Raw genomic sequence first — 15,917 nt, 5'->3', positions numbered from 1 at the left:
AGAAACAAGAGATGGAGGAGCACATGAACATCCTTGCACTGTGTTATTTTGTTTTTGTGTTTTTTTAAAAAAAACTTTCTATGGGACGAACATCAGGCTTGGAGGTGAAAAGGGATATTCACAACAACAAATTGTCTTTCAGCTCTACCATCTCTGTATGAGGACTTTGAGGAGGATCTAATTGCAACCCAAGTGGTCCCTGGGGTTGAGGAGGTCCCTTCTGGAGAAGAGACAACTGTGGAAATGGAGTTTGCCACTGATTCTGAAAATCAGACTGAGTGGGGAACAGAGGTATTTCCAACAAACATCTCATTGATATATGGTGAGTTGGGATTTAATTCCACAGTCCCTCTGTCTGGCTCTATTGGTTCACAAACCATGTATGGCTGATATCCACTGAAAAAGGGGCACAAGGAGGCATTGAACCCAGCAAGCATAGGCCATATTCCACAATAGTTACCCCAGTTTTTGATAGGGCTCATTCATACGAGACTCATTCCAGTGTGGCATCTAATTTACACATGTCAAGCAGAAACATCCAAGCATGTAGTGTTTTAATCTCTCCCCACTCCCCCTGGTTCAGATCATTACTGAAACAGACATAGAACTTGACTTTTAAGGCCCAAACAGACTTTATTAAAAAAAAAAAAAAAAAGCTTACTGCTATGAAAATCATTGAAATTTTTAAAATCATGGAAGAGGCCCTGAAGAGCTACTGCCAGTCAAGAGCAGATGATACTGAACTAGGTGGACCAATGATTTAATGATATCTGTTTCTCCATATATTACACTGGAAATTGTCACAAAGTGTTGTTGACCAGGATCTTTTTAATCAATCTCTCTCTCTCTCTCTCTCTCTCTCTCTCTCCCCCCCCCCCTGTGCTTTTTATTTTCTTTAGTGAGTCCATCAGCTGTTTCTCCTGTTGACATTGATGAAACAAGTGCAGAAGTTCCCATCACGGAAACATCTGTTGGGTGGACATCAGGAGCTCCAGATATCAGTGGGATGTTTGAACCTAGTGGGGAACTCCCTAGGTTTACAGAAAGTGGACTTCCCTCTGGAACCCTAGATTTCAGCGGGCTCCCTTCTGGAGAAAGCGGGCTACCATCAGGAGACACAAGTGGCCTGCCTTCTGGCATTATTGAAGTCAGCATTTTACATTCCGGAGATCAAGAATTATCAGGGATTGGTTCTGGAATCCTAGACCACAGGGAAATAATCCCTGGACTTCAAGAAGGCAAAGGGATTCCAGAAATTAGTGGGCTGCCGTCTGGATTTAGTGGAGAGGGTTCCAGTTTGGACTTTTTCAGTGGCTTACCATCTGGAGAGTTTGATTACAGTGGTCTTACATCTGGATTTCCAACAGTGTCTCTTGTGAATGCCACATTGGTGGAAGTTGTAACCACAGAGACAGAAAAGGAAATGGAAGGGAAAGGAACGATTGTGCTCAGCAGAGATGGAGACTTATCAGGCTTGCCCTCTGCTGAGTGGGATATTAGTGGGATAACTAGTGGGTTACCCTCAGGATATGACATCAGTGGAATATCTGATATCAGTGGGTTTTCGTCAGGACTTGATATCAGTGGAGAACTGTCTCGGATACCTGATATAAGTGGATTACCATCAGGACTTGATGCTGATGGACAACCATCTGGTCTACCAGATATCAGTGGGCTATCCTCAGGAACTGACCTCAGTGGAATCCCATTTGGGATACCTGATATAAGTGGGTTTGTGGACTTAAGTGGTCAAGGTTCGGGTGTTGATGAAAGTGGTGAACCTTCTGGGGTTACCTTCATTGGTGCTGATTTGTTTGAAGTTACAACCCCTTCTACTAAAGAAGAAGAAGGGAAAGGGTTTGTGGAAATAAGTGGCTTGCCTTCAGGAGATGAGGATATATCTGGCACACCATCTGGAATTTTGGACACAAGTGGTCAGACTTCTGGCCAAATCGACTTCAGTGGATGGACTTTAGGTACTCATGAAGTCAGTGGACATCCAAGTGGACTAACAGACATTAGTGGAGAAAGTTCTGGTGTTGGTCTGACCAGTGGCCTGCCATCTGGAATTTATGATTATAGTGGGCTGCCATCTGGGCTTCCTACCATCTCTCTTGTGGATACAACTTTGGTGGAAGTTGCAACACAGCCATCTGTTGCACAGGAAGCAGGAGAAGGAACATCTGGAATATTAGAATTTAGTGGGTTTCCTTCTGGGGAAACATCCATTGAACCGTATGATGTGACAACCATTAGTGGACTGCCATCAGGGGCAGCTGACATCAGTGGGGCATCATCAGGAATTCCATATTTTAGTGGCGAAATTGCTGGAGTCACTGATCTAAGTGGAGAGCCCTCAGCTATAGCTGGGACTAGTGGTGAAACCTCTGGAATTCCAGAGGTCACTTTAGTAACTTCTGATTTAGTGGAGGCTGTGACAGAACCAACAGTTTCACAGGAACTGGCCGGCGGGAGAGAAGCAATGCATCGCCATTTTCCGGAATCAAGTGGCGATGCCTTCACATCTGGCAGAGAGGCTTCTGCATATCCCGAAAGTACCATTAAAACCCCCGAATATCATGATATTATTGGCGAAACATCTATATTTCATGAAGATAATGTAGAAACTTCTACTATTCATGAAATTAGTGGAGAGGCATCAGTGTTGCCTGAACACCACCCAGAAACATCAACCTTTTTTGAAACAGGTAGTGAAGCATCTGCTTTACCCAAAAGCCACTCAGAAACATCCGGGGTACCTTTTATCAGTGGCTTGCCCTCTGGACAATATGAAGAAAGAAGTCAGATTCATGGGGATAGTTCAGGGCCACCCCCTTATCCTGCCTCAGATGGTCCAGAGGAAACCTTTTCACCAGACATTCTGCTCAGCACTAGCGATCCAGATTCTGAAACAACTGAATATGCCAAGAGTACAGAACAGCCCCAAGTTGTAACAAAGGTTTTTACACATATACTGTCTGAAACAGAAGAAACTGCTGTTCCAGAGGTTCCCCTTACTCCTCCTACTGCTACAGATGTCCTGCCTGAAGTATCACCAGAGGTGATAGGGCCTACAACAGAAGGTACAGTTAAAAATATGGAATAGAGAAACCTGTGATAGCTTTAGCTGAAACTCCTGAATGTTCACAGTCTGCCCTTTCCTTTCTTCAGTAGCACAACAGGTAACATCCTTGTTCACCTAAATGACCGATAAAGATTTTGGGATGTCCATTTGAAGCCAAAGCATTTTCACAACTATAACTACCACCAAAAATGGCAGGCATATGTTTAGCTTCCACTCTTGTAGAACTGACCTGTGTCCTGATGTCACAATGTATGACTTTTCCTTGACTGTGTTCTATGTCATATTCTACCATTTGTTGGAAACAGCAAAACACAATATGCTGTCGTGATGTCAGGACACGGGTAAGTTGTGCTACTTATGGAGGAGGAGAGGAAAGTTAAGCACACAGCTTATTAGAAACTTTTGTAGATACATTGTATTACACATTATTCTCCATTTTTGGTCCATCAGGGAATTTTTACAGAATATTTAAACCTTTAAATTTCCTTATTTCGTCAAGATATGTTATTTTACTTTAACCAGCAGGAGTCACCCTCTTATAATACAAGTTCTGCATTTTTAATTGGCTTTCAGGTGTGCATGATTTATTATTTCATTTTCATAAACCTTTTGGAGTATCTCCCAACTTTCTGCTTGTTAAATCTATTTTGTATGGAAGACACACCTGAACTTCTTAATTGGCTTTTTTAACTGTCCAATGCCCATGATTAATGTATTTTATTTTGGCTGGACTTTCCACAGACACCTGGTCAGCTCTTGGTCAGTAGTTTATAAATCTTTGCCAGGTTAATTTTGAGTGTCCTAAGCAAGCACCCTCTGCCTTTAAAAAGTAAACTTGGTAGCAAAAATTAATATTTTGGCTAGCTGCTGTCTTTACAAATATATTATATGTTCAGCTTTACACAAAATATAGAGTTCTAAACACACACACACACAACAGATCAGGAAAGAGGGTTTCCCTGTTACAATATATAGCTGTCCTTTGTTTTACCCCAATTTTAACCTTTGTTAACAACATCTTGATTAATTCCTTTGAAGTAAAAGGCTTCCACCATTAGCAGTGGGCTCTCTGCCATCAAAACTCCCTTCACTGGCATCAGTTAAAGCTTTCTCAAACAAAGTCTTTTCTATTTAAAATAGGCTGGGAAAAGGCAAACATATATATCAATATTGTTTATAGACCCCATTAGTTCAATATTGATATGTTAAAATACTCTTATTTAAAATTATTAAAAATCAGAAGCTGAAACGAACTTCTGAACTCACTTTTTGAAGTAGAGAGGTTCTCATTATTCTTCACTTATGACAGGTCTTTTGCTCATCTCAGTCCAATTAAAAAGGTGACATAAGAACACCTGCTTATTAGAAAGTGTCAAAGTGATTTAAAACACCTGTTCTTATAATGCTGTTTAGTGATTTAAACTGTTTATTAATTCTCCAGGAGAGCCCCAAAGAATCTCTCCCAAAGCTTCCTGGAAATCAACAATAATCAATAGAAAATCACTTGAACCCTTCAATTGCCCCCTACACCATGATTTAATTAATATTAAAGTTTAGGACTAAGGCATCAAATATTTGGCGATTAAATAATAAAATATTGTTGGATAAAGAGATGGTGATAAAAGTGCTAGAAGAACTGAAAATGTTCTATGAAATTAATGCTAACGTTTTCATTCAAATTCTTCTATAGCAAAATGCATTTGTGTTCATAGTTTGCCAGCCAACTGCAGAGTGGCTCCATTAATTTACCTCTTTTATTCAAAGACGTAATTATCAAAATAGGGGAACCCTTTTTATGTTCTTCATTTATACTCTGCCCAAAATGGGGACCCAAAGTGGCTTCTTTCCTTGGTCTCCCATCCTCCATTTTACCCTCCCAACAACCTGTGAGGCTGAGTGCAGTCCAACTTCCATGACAGAGTGGAGATTCAAACCTGGGTGTCCCTAAGCATCGTCTAGCACTCTGACTAGCACTCTGACCAGCACTCTGACCACACTGGTTTAGCAGAAGTAGGCTCTGTTTGAATCCATACCTCTAGTTGTTTTCTGCTGTTTTAGCTAAGAGTTCAGTGACTGATAACAGATGAAAGACCTAGGACATCCTGGGAGATGAATTATGCCAGGACACACTAGGCTTCACCTTGCCTGTTTTTCAGCATTGCATTTCACATGCCCCCTACCCTCACCCCCCCACTCACCGTTTTGCTACCAGCCCAAAAAGATCCTTCAAGCTTCATTACATCACAGGACAGGGATAGTTTTGTGACATATATTTCCATTATCATCTCTCACATTGTTGACTGAGGACTATGAGGAATATCTTTTGTAAACACTTTAGAAACCCAGTAAGCATCTAGTTTTCTTAACTGGGACAGCACCTCACCACGCCACCTAAAGCAGCTTGCCAGCAAGTTCTGTTGTTGGGAAAGACTGAGGTAATCTCCAGGTACCAAAAAAGAAAAGGTCTGAAAAAAGAGAAAGAAAATAGGACAAATTGGCCCAGAATAATAATTTTAGGCTGAGACAGAGTGGCCAGACCTAGGTCACCTAGTGAATGTTACAGTGGAAGGAAGGATTTGAATACAGGTCTCAGTTCTGGTCTGACATTCTGTCCATTTCACCACACAGGCTGTCTCTTGCTGGAAGTGGGGGAGCTGTGCTTCTTAACTGCAGTGAGGCTCTGTAGGCCTCTTGCCCTAGTGACCACATGTGGACTTTTAGTTGAACAACTAACAGTAAAGATTCAGGTGGGCAACCATGTTGGTCTGAAGCTGCAGAGCAAAGTTTGAACCCAGTGGCACCTTTAAGACCAACAAGGTTTTATGCTGGGTATAAGTGCCACTGAACTTAAACTTTGCTCAATTAACTGTAAAGTTTCAAAAAAGAATGGGGGAAATTCAAGTGTGGGAGAGGAAGTAAGTTTTGAAGAAGTTGATTGGAGGTGAAAGAGGAGTAATCCCTTCTTGGCATGCCTGTGATTGGTCTGATTGGAAAGCTGCACAGCTGATATGTGGAAGTTTAAAAACCAGAAGGCCCTGGGGAAAGTCGGTTGGAGTCCATTAGTGTCAGTCAGAAAGATTTGGGCAAAAAGAGGGAGCTGAAGGGAGAGCAGTGAAGGAAACCCTGTAAAGAAAATAGGCTGGCTTAATTAACAGAGCAACCAGAGAAAGTCTCTGAGGTGACCAAAAACGTAGCAGAAATAGTTCTTATAGATAAACTACGTTTCTTGACACACACTCATCATAGCTAATTTTGATTTGTTTATTTTATTAAAATATGTATACCCTGCCTTTCCTCTTGGCTCAAGTTAAGAGTTAGTGTTACATTTGTTCTTTAAATCATTTTTCATTTCATTTAGAGGAAGTTTGATCTGTTATTTAAATCTTATTAAATCAATTTTTTAAATCAGTCCCTACATCATTTACATTAGTTGCCGCCAGGGCTTTTTTTGGTATATGTGGTGGTATTCACCAGTTCTAAGTATAGGCACCTTTGGGGGGGGGCTCACCTTTGGGCACGTCTTTTGTACCTTTTCCAAAAATAGCAGTTGACACACTATATTCATATCTCCTCAGGTATACGTGAAGGGAAAGAACATGGCATGTGGTGACATCATCACAAAAACCCAAAGCCAGTCCTTGTTCAGAGTGGCAGAATTACAGGAAAATGTATTCAATTACTATTAAGCAGGGCTATTTTTGGGCAGGAACGCACAGGAACGGAGTTCCGGCTGGCTCCCAAGTTGGCCACGCCCAGCAGGAACTCATTAGCATAATAGGCCATACCCAACAGCAGAAACTCATTAGGATGGGCTACATTAAGGGATGGGCTACATTAAGGGTGTGTGGCCTAACATGCAAAGGGGTTCCTGCTACAAAAAAAAGCCCTGGGTTTTGACAACAAACAAGGTAAACAGAATAAGAAGCAAGAGGTGGGTGTAGCTGGATGACCACACCTCTGGTAACATGGGAGTGTAGCCTAATATGTTAATATGCTGTGCTGTCAGGGGTGTGGCCTAATAGGCTAATGAGTTTCTGCTGTTGGGTGTGGCCTATTATGCTAATGAGTTCCTGCTGGGCTTTTTCTACAAAAAAAGCCCTGCTATTAAGTGTTGGTGGTTTGATAAGCTATGCAATTGTCAGGATAATTAAATTTCTATCTGCCTTCCTTTCATGACTGCAGGCACACCCAAGACATGTGAAGAAAAACCGTGTGGGGTTGGTACCTGCCAGGACCGAGATGGGCACATCACTTGCTTGTGCCCACCTGGATATATGGGTGATCACTGTGATATAGGTAAGCCCCGACTTTATTTATTTTTTTTAATCTCAGAGTTGGAAGGTACCACCAGGGTCATCTAGTCCACGCAGCAGCTATAATATCCCTGACAAGGAGGTACCCGATCAATTCTTTAAAACCTCCAGCTACAGTTAATCAATCACCTCACAAAGGAGACTGTTCCAGCATTAAACACACCTCACCATTAGGAAATTCTTCATCAAACTGAGACAAAACCTCCTTTGCTGTAGTTTATATCCATTAGTCCAGGTCTGTCATTCAACAGTACTCAAAGTATACCCACTTTATTCTCCATATGGCTTCCCTTTAGGTATCAGGAGGAGGTGATCATATCACCTCACAATGTCTCTCCTCCAGTGTAGAGATTCCCAGCTGTTTCAGCTTCTCCTCATAGGACATGGTTGCCAAACCCCTCAACAGCTTTGTTGCCCTGTGCTGGACTCCTTCCAGCTTATTGACATCTTTCCTAAACTGTGGTGCACAAAGCTGAACTCTGTACTTCAGGTGAGGTCTAACCAAAGCAGTGTACAGCTGCATCAATACCTCTTGTGACCTTGACACTATACTTCTAATGCAGCCTAAAATTTCATTAGCCTTTTTTACTGCTGCATTGCACTGCTGGCTCACATTAAGCTTATGGTCCACTAGAATCCCCAGTTTTCTGCTATTAATATGGAGATGGAAGCTCACAAATCCTCCAAAAGGGAGGGTTTACAAAACTATTCCACTGCACGGGCATGTGGAGCCAAGGTGGCGAGCACCTAGAAACTGTGGAACAGACTGGCTAGTTGAAATACGTCGTCATTGAATAGGATTATGCTTTCTGCCAGCATTCAGGTTTCACCAGAACAGTTTGAGTCCAGTGGCACCTTTAACTCACCTTGAATAAAACTTTGTTGGTCTTAAAGGTGCCACTGGACTCAAACTTTGTTCTGCTGCTTCAGAACAGAACGGCTACCCACCTGGATCAGTTTTCAACAGTTAGCCAATTTCAGCTGATTTTTCCTCCCCCTCTGCACACCACCCCCTTATGCTGTTTCCAAAGGCCTACAGATTCCTGGATGCTTGAATCTGGAGGCACAACAAACCGCAGCTGAAGGGCAGAAAGTCTACTTTGGCCCCGTTCATACAAGGCAGTTTGGGCCGGGAGCGGGCCAGATCGAAAGCGTGGCAAACGGGAGCGATCCGACTGCAACATCGCCGTGGCCGCGCCCCCCCGCCTCCGATCCGGCCCTTCCCCCGTTGATGCGCGGCAAAAATGAACCACCTACCTTAGGTGGTTCATCCGTTTGGGCCGCATCTTCCTGGCCGTGGGATCGGCGGCGCGTCTTGCCGCCACCGCATCCCCGGCCCCCGGTCGAACTGCGCATGCTCGAGCACGCGCAGTTCGGCAGCCTCCCCCTCCCACTCGCCTCTTTCTCCCCGGCATCTGATCGTGCCGGGGAGCAACAGCGTGCCGCTAACGGGATCTGTGTGATCCCGCCGAGGCGTTTCTTTTTTGGCGCGGCTTTTAAAAGCTGCACTTCTCCTCGTTTTTTTCCTGCCATGTGGCAGGGGCCTTTGATGGGTACTACTCCACTTGTGCTAAACAGCATCTGAGCCATTATGATTGCTGGCATAGCTACAGACAGACTTCTAATATGTTCAGGATTTCCTTTTTCCTCAGAGTCTATCCTGATTTTGTGTGCATTTCTCTGCAGTGAATGGTGACAGATGCCCTTGCGTTTCACACACAATAGGATCCCATGAAAGTGTTCCAAGCATAACCAACACCATTCATATGCTTTAATCTAGGGTCCCCAACCTTTTTCAGCCTGTCAGCATCTTGGAATTCTGACTAAGTGTGGTGGGTGCATCCACAAAATGGCTGACACAACTTACCTTCAGTCATCCCATGAAGATCCTTGTGTAGTGGTGGCCACTACTGCCAAAACAACATTTTTTAAAAAATCTCCACAGCCTATCAAATCTCCAGTGACCAAGAGCCCCACCTGAGCAGCCAATGGTGTGACTGCAGGATTGGGGTAATATGCACACTCCACCTAGCTCCTGATAATAACCAAGTTGTGGCAGTCTGCACCAACTGGTGTCCCTGAGTTGGTTTCAAGGGCAGATCTAATTAGAGTGCATTGCTGTAGTAGATCCGTTCTGTAGATCCGGGTGGGCAGATTGGCCATGTCAATGTAGGGAAGCATTTTCCACTATATGAGATGGAAGAAAATGTTTTGAAGGGCTGCATTAACCTTTCTCCAGCAACAGTGCTTGATTCAGTATGACTCCTAGGCTCTTAACCAAGTCATCAAGGGTAATCTGAACCCCATCAAAAGTGGGAAGCACAGTATCCTTCAAGATCTCCACCTTCCTATGTAGCATCACTTCCATAATGTCTGGGTTCAGTTTCAGTTTGTTCACTTTCAGCCATTTTAGTAAGTGATATGAGACTCCTACCCAAGACTCTGGAGAGCCGCTTCTAGTCAGAATGGAAAAAAAGATTGACCTTGATTGACCAGTGATCTAATTCAGTATAAGATAAATTATAAACAAACACCATGAATTAAGCTGCTACTATTTCTGTAAGGAGCTGCGGTGGCTCAAGTGGTTAAGACGCTGAACTGCAGGCTGTGAAAGGTCAGTAGTTCAGCAGTTCGAGACCCGGGTGCCGCATGACGGAGTGAGCTACCGTCTCTAGTTCCAGCTCCTGCCAACCTAGCAGTTCGAAAGCAAGAAATTGCAAGTAGATAAATAGGTACCACTTCGGTGGGAAGGTAACAGCGTTCCCTGCGCCTTGGTGTTTAGTCATGCCGGCGACATGACCACGGAAACGTCTTCAGACAGTGCTGGCTCTTCGGCTTTGAAATGGAGATGAGCACCGCAACCCTAGAGTCGGACTCGACTGGCTTTCGAGCAAGGGAACCTTTACCTTTACCTTATTTCTGTAATACTTTAAGTCAAGGATACATTTGATATTTCTTAATATATAATGTATCTCTTTGCAGTAATTTTTATATATACGGCTCAGGGTGGTTTACATAAAAATTAAAACAATAAAACAAACATAAAGTGCTAGTGTACAATATTGTATAAGCGATGGCAAAACACAATATCGAATCTGTCATCGTGGGAGTACAGTCAGCAGTGATGTTAGCCCTAACAGTCCTATCTTGGTCCCATGCTAGTTTCAGATTATGCTGGCAAGGCACAGGCTGCTGCTGCAGGGCCCAGGGCCCAGGGTCTTAGGCCTATATTCAGCTATTAGGTGCAGCTCCTTGGTGCCTGGTATGAAGCCTGTAATTATTCTGTTGTAACAAAGTAAACAGTCTCTCAGAATAATACAGGACATAGAGAAACTGGAGGAAACAAACAGAACCAGACATTTCAATTTGACATCTTTGAAACGTATGATATTGAACAATTTGGCAAAGAACCAGTCTGTTGTAATTAAAGAAGCTGATAAAGGCAGTGCAATAGTAGTTCTAAATACTACAGACTATCATAATGAGGTTGCAATACAATTAAATGACAGATCCTGTTATTCACCTATAGCTACGGATCTAACAGATCATATTGCATGCCTTATCTGTATGGTTCTTGATGAGGCTCTGGCATTGGGCTATATGGAGAAAAATACCTGTAAGTTTTTGATGAATAAATACCCAAGGGTCTCGGTATTTTATGTAGTACTGAAGATACACAAGCCAGGTATCAGGTTCCAACTCAATATTAAAGCCCCTATCCCAGGATGTGGATTCATTTTTACAACTTTTTGTTAATAAAAGTCTATGTATATATGGGACACTGAAGATTTTATTCATAAAAATTGAGAATTTATTTGTCATAGTAAATTCAGAATTCATTACATTGGATGTCACATCGTTATATACCAATATCCCTCATGATGAGGCACGAATAGTTATCCAAGATTCCCTGGATTTTTGGACCACACTACAACCACCCACATACCCTATGATGGAGTTGGTAGACATAGTATTAGGGGGGGGATTGTTTTGATGAGGAATTTTACTACCAAATTAGGGGTATGGCATTGGGGAGCCCTTTTGCTCTAAGTTTGGCAAATCTTTTTATGCCTTCTCTAGAGAAAAGGATAATCCTTAATGAGGCTTGTTGCAATCCTTATTTTCCAGATATAATTTTTTACAAAAGATTCATAGATGATATTTTTATCATTTTTGCATCCAATGAGAGGGTGAAGGATTTTGTACTCTGGATTAATTTGATTTATCAAACAATAAAATTTAAGTGTCAGCATAATAAAACTTCCATAACATTTTTAGTTTATAAAGATAAATATAGTAAATTAGCTGTGATAACTTTTGTTAAACCAACTGATAAAATTATTTACACTTCAGATCCTTCCATTCCCCATATCTTTGCTACAATTTGCCATTCTGTCAATTTTTGAGAATTCAAAGGAATTCTGCTAGACAACAGGATTATCATAATGAATGTGAAAGACTTTCAGTACAATTTTTAGCCTGAGGTTATCCCTTCAAGGTCATAAATAATGCACAACAACGAGCACAGTCAGTCAATAGGAAAAAAATTATTTTGTGAAATGCAAGAATGGAATAATAATAAAATAGTCTGTTCTTTTATATACACTGTTAACAAATTCCATTAAAAAAGTAACCCATAGGCACCGGCACCTTCCTGGGTGCAGTGAAGTGCCTTATATAGGATTTAAAAGGATGAGAAACATAAGGGATTTTTTAATTAGATCAAACATTTCAATTTTTTTTAAAGCGCTCAATACAGTTGGACAGTTCAAATGTAGAGTCTGTTCAGTTTGTTCTCTGTGTTGGGAAGTGAAAAGATTCAATCATCCAGTTGAAGAATATAGTATTAATTTAATGCTTTTTTCCAACTGTAACACGAGGAGAGTTGTGTATATTTTAAAATGCCCATGTCAACTTCTATACATGGGCATGAGTATGAGATCATTGAGAATATGAATCATTGAACATGTTTCATATTAAAAATAGAAATATCGGCGCTTCACTAGTTCACATTTTTTTAGAAAGAGGTCACATTGCTTTTGTGTTCTTTATAGGTACAACCCTCATCCGCACAACAGAAATGATATACAAAATATTTTACTGTGTCAAGAGACTTTCTAGATATATAGATTAAAAACATATGCACCACATGGATTAAAACTAAACAATGAATTATTTTATTTGGTATGAATTAATGTGGCTTTAAGGTTTTAACAGTTGTAATGCAGCTACATGCAATTGACTAGAGGAGGGTATTCAAACTAGTGAGGAAAACTAACAAGTTGAGAAAGATTTTCCAATGGAAAAAAATTACAGATTGGATCCTTCCATTCAGCATTGTCTAGAAATTGGTGAGTTTGGAATGAACTGCTCTGGTGGATTGCTTGCTGTTTTTGCAAACTGAAGTACAGTTATTATTGTATTATTTGATTTTGAAAGGTGTATTTATCATATTTCTACTCTTGGAACTTATTCTGAGGAAGAATTGTAGTGGACAGAATGAGTGTGTTCATTTAGGGACTCGTCAAAGAGAAAGAGAACATAAGAACATAAGAAAAGCCCATGCTGGATCAGGCCAACGGCCCATCCAGTCCAACACTCTGTGTCACTCAGTGGCCAAAAATACCAGGTGCCCTCAGGAGGTCCAGCAGTGGGGCTGGGACACTAGAAGCCCTCCCACTGTTGCCCCCCCCCAAGCACCAAGAATACAGAGCATCACTTGCCCCAGACCGAGAGTTTCTATCTATACCTTGTGGCTAATAGCCACCGATGGACCTCTGTTGGTTGGAGAGGCAGTTTGGTGTAGTGGTTAAGAGCGTGGACTCTAACCTGGGAGAATTGGGTTTGATTCTCCACTCCTCCACATGCAGCTGCTGGTGTGACCTTGGGTCAGTTACAGGTTTTCTCTCACCAGCAGTTCTCAAAAGAGCTCTCTCAGCCCCACCTACCTCACAGGGTTTGTTGTGGGGAGGGGAAGGGAAAGGGGATTGTAAGCCATTCTGAGACTCCTTCAGGTAGTGAATAAAGCCAATCTATTCTTCTTCTTCTTCTTCAAGTGAAATATTGGTCAGATATTGACCTAAAAATGTTTGGACTATATTGTTCTGAAAGACTGCTTAATTTGTTACAACACAGAATAATTACAGGCATTATACAGTACTGTGAAGGGATACACTATATATTAAGAAATATGAAAAATAGCTTTGACTTAAAGCATTACAGAAATAGTAGCAGCTTAATTCACAGTGTCTGTTTATAATTTATCCGTACTATACACTGTGTTCCTGTTGTTTTTTTCTGATTCAGTATAAGGCAGCTTCATTGAGGAATACACTCAAGCTGCTGGGCAGGGGGGGCAGGATCCAGAGAATGGGACTTCTGCAATCATGAGATAGCATGAAAAGGGGATAAGATTGCTGGACAGAGCCAGTAGCACATCTGCATGCACCCAAATTGTAGGATTATAAACTGCTGACATGTCTTATTTCAAGATTCTTTCATCAACAGTATAATATTTAGGGGCTGTTGTGTGGCTGGGTTTCATGTCATTTGATATTGTAAAACAGGTTGGTATTGATTTCATGATGGTTTCTGGAATAATCAAAAGAGGAGGAGAAACAAGAGTTTGGAAACTAGAGACACAGGCAATACATCTCAAATTTGGGATATCCTCAAGGGATCCAAAACTCTTTCTTTTTTAAATTAAATTATTGATTCGAACTGGGGAGAGAGGGCATGAAGAGAAGTTCCATGACTTCCTTAGTATTGGTTTGTGTTCTTGGAGAAACCACTCAGGAGGATGTTTCAGATGATATACCAGCCTTACACAATGTGGGAAAGTAAAGAGAGGTGTATGCATCTTACCTTTAGGGATGTTACGGAAATTCACAAGGCAGAAGTCTGATTCAAAAATTGTTCTTTTATAATTTCTTGGTTCTTTGGGACAGAATTACAGTCTTCATTTTCTCCAAACAAAATAACAGAAATCAGTCGAACAAACTGACACCTGCTTTTTGCATACAAATGGCTTAGACACACTCTTCTGTGGGTCCACTGACCCCCCAAATGCATGATTTTGGAGGCACAACCGGCCACAGTGCGGGAGGGGGGTCATCAAAAAGTTTGATTCCATGAGCAAGTTCCACTTGAATTAGACATAGAGCAACTTGGACCCTCTGCCTGAGAGCCTGGAGAGCTGCCGCTACTCAGAGTTGACAATACTGACTTTATTAGAGCACGATCAAATATAAGGCAGCTTCATGTGTTTGCTTATGTCTGGGATAGAGAGAAGTTAGGGTATGGAACAGTCATTCTAACTAGAAGGAGTTTCTTCCCCCTGTGACAGCATTACAATTCTCTTTGGGCTTTCCTTTATTTTTAAAAAGACATTTTACTTTCTGGGCATGGAACAGGGGTCACTGGGGGTGGGGGGTAGGTATTTGTGAATTTCCTGCATTGTGCAGGGGGTTAGACTAGATTACCCTGGAGGTCCCTCCCAACTCTATGATTCTATTATTCTATTCTCTGTAGCTGCAGCAGAGCTGCAGGGACCCAACTTGGATTTGGGGAACCTGGACCCAACTAATTAAAAACTGAATGTGTTGGTTGGTCCTTAAAGGAATCTCTTTATTCAGGGTTTGTTTTTTTTCCCCTATTAGACATTTGATGACATGTCACTAATTTATGAATGGACTTGGATCTTTAAGGAAACAATTTAATTCCCAGGTTCACTCTATGAAGCATTTACCTTTACCAGGGCTATTTCTGGGCAGGAACGCACAGGAACAGAGTTCCAACTGGCTTCAGAGTTGGCCACGCCTACTACAGCCAAAACCTCAGCGTGTGTGGCTACAGAGGGAAGGCCTGGAGAGTGACACCCCCCCGGCAACTCCAAGGCGTGCGCGGGCAAAGGGAGGCCATGGAAGGATTGGGGAGGCACTATCCAAGGGCCAGCTTGCCCAGGCTCCCTACAGCCACGGGGCGCCTGGGCAAGCCAAGGAAAGGCATGGGCATGTGGCCTAATATGCTAATGAGCTGCAATATCAGGGGTGTGGCCTATTATGCTAATGAGTTCCTGCTGGGCTTTTTCTACAAAAAAAGCCCTGACTTTACTATCAAAAACAGCCTTTAGGGATTATATCTTTTTAGCAATGGAAATGTCCTGAGATCATCTTTTAGTAAGTTCAAAACAAAATCTATGGATGAAAGTCCTTTAAAAATCATACAGCTGGTTCATAAGAATAGATGTAATGTATGCAAGGGAAGAAGGGTTGTAAGGCATTACAAGTACAAGTAAATTTATTGTATTAAGCCATTGGCCATTACAAGATACAAAAGACACCATAGCAATAATTTAAAAATTTCCATTAGAATCAGATTAAAATTGACTACAGATCATGCTAATAAAAAAAGCTAAAACAGATTTAATCTGGTAACCAGCCCCTTAGATCTAATTTTGGATGCTGCTAAAGCAAACAAAGAAACTCTATAAGATACATATACATCGTTATCTGAGAGCA

At 41.7% G+C, this 15,917-nt stretch overlaps 1 protein-coding gene across 1 annotated transcript in view; it reads left to right on the top strand.

The window, feature by feature from the left end:
- ACAN (aggrecan) overlaps positions 1 to 15,917 on the top strand; it is a 67,468-nt gene that overhangs the window by 18,431 nt on the left and 33,120 nt on the right. The window contains exons 10-11 of the mRNA XM_015427942.1: positions 143 to 322; positions 900 to 3,083. Coding sequence (XP_015283428.1) covers positions 143 to 322; positions 900 to 3,083 — 2,364 coding nt within the window. The remainder of the gene's footprint in view (positions 1 to 142; positions 323 to 899; positions 3,084 to 15,917) is intronic.

This window comes from Gekko japonicus, unplaced genomic scaffold, assembly GCF_001447785.1.
Source record: "Gekko japonicus isolate JY-2015 unplaced genomic scaffold, Gekko_japonicus_V1.1 scaffold789, whole genome shotgun sequence".
Lineage (NCBI taxonomy): Eukaryota > Metazoa > Chordata > Lepidosauria > Squamata > Gekkonidae > Gekko > Gekko japonicus.
The sequence above is the reverse complement of the archived record's forward strand: the minus strand, read 5'-3'. Positions and strand labels throughout refer to the sequence as shown.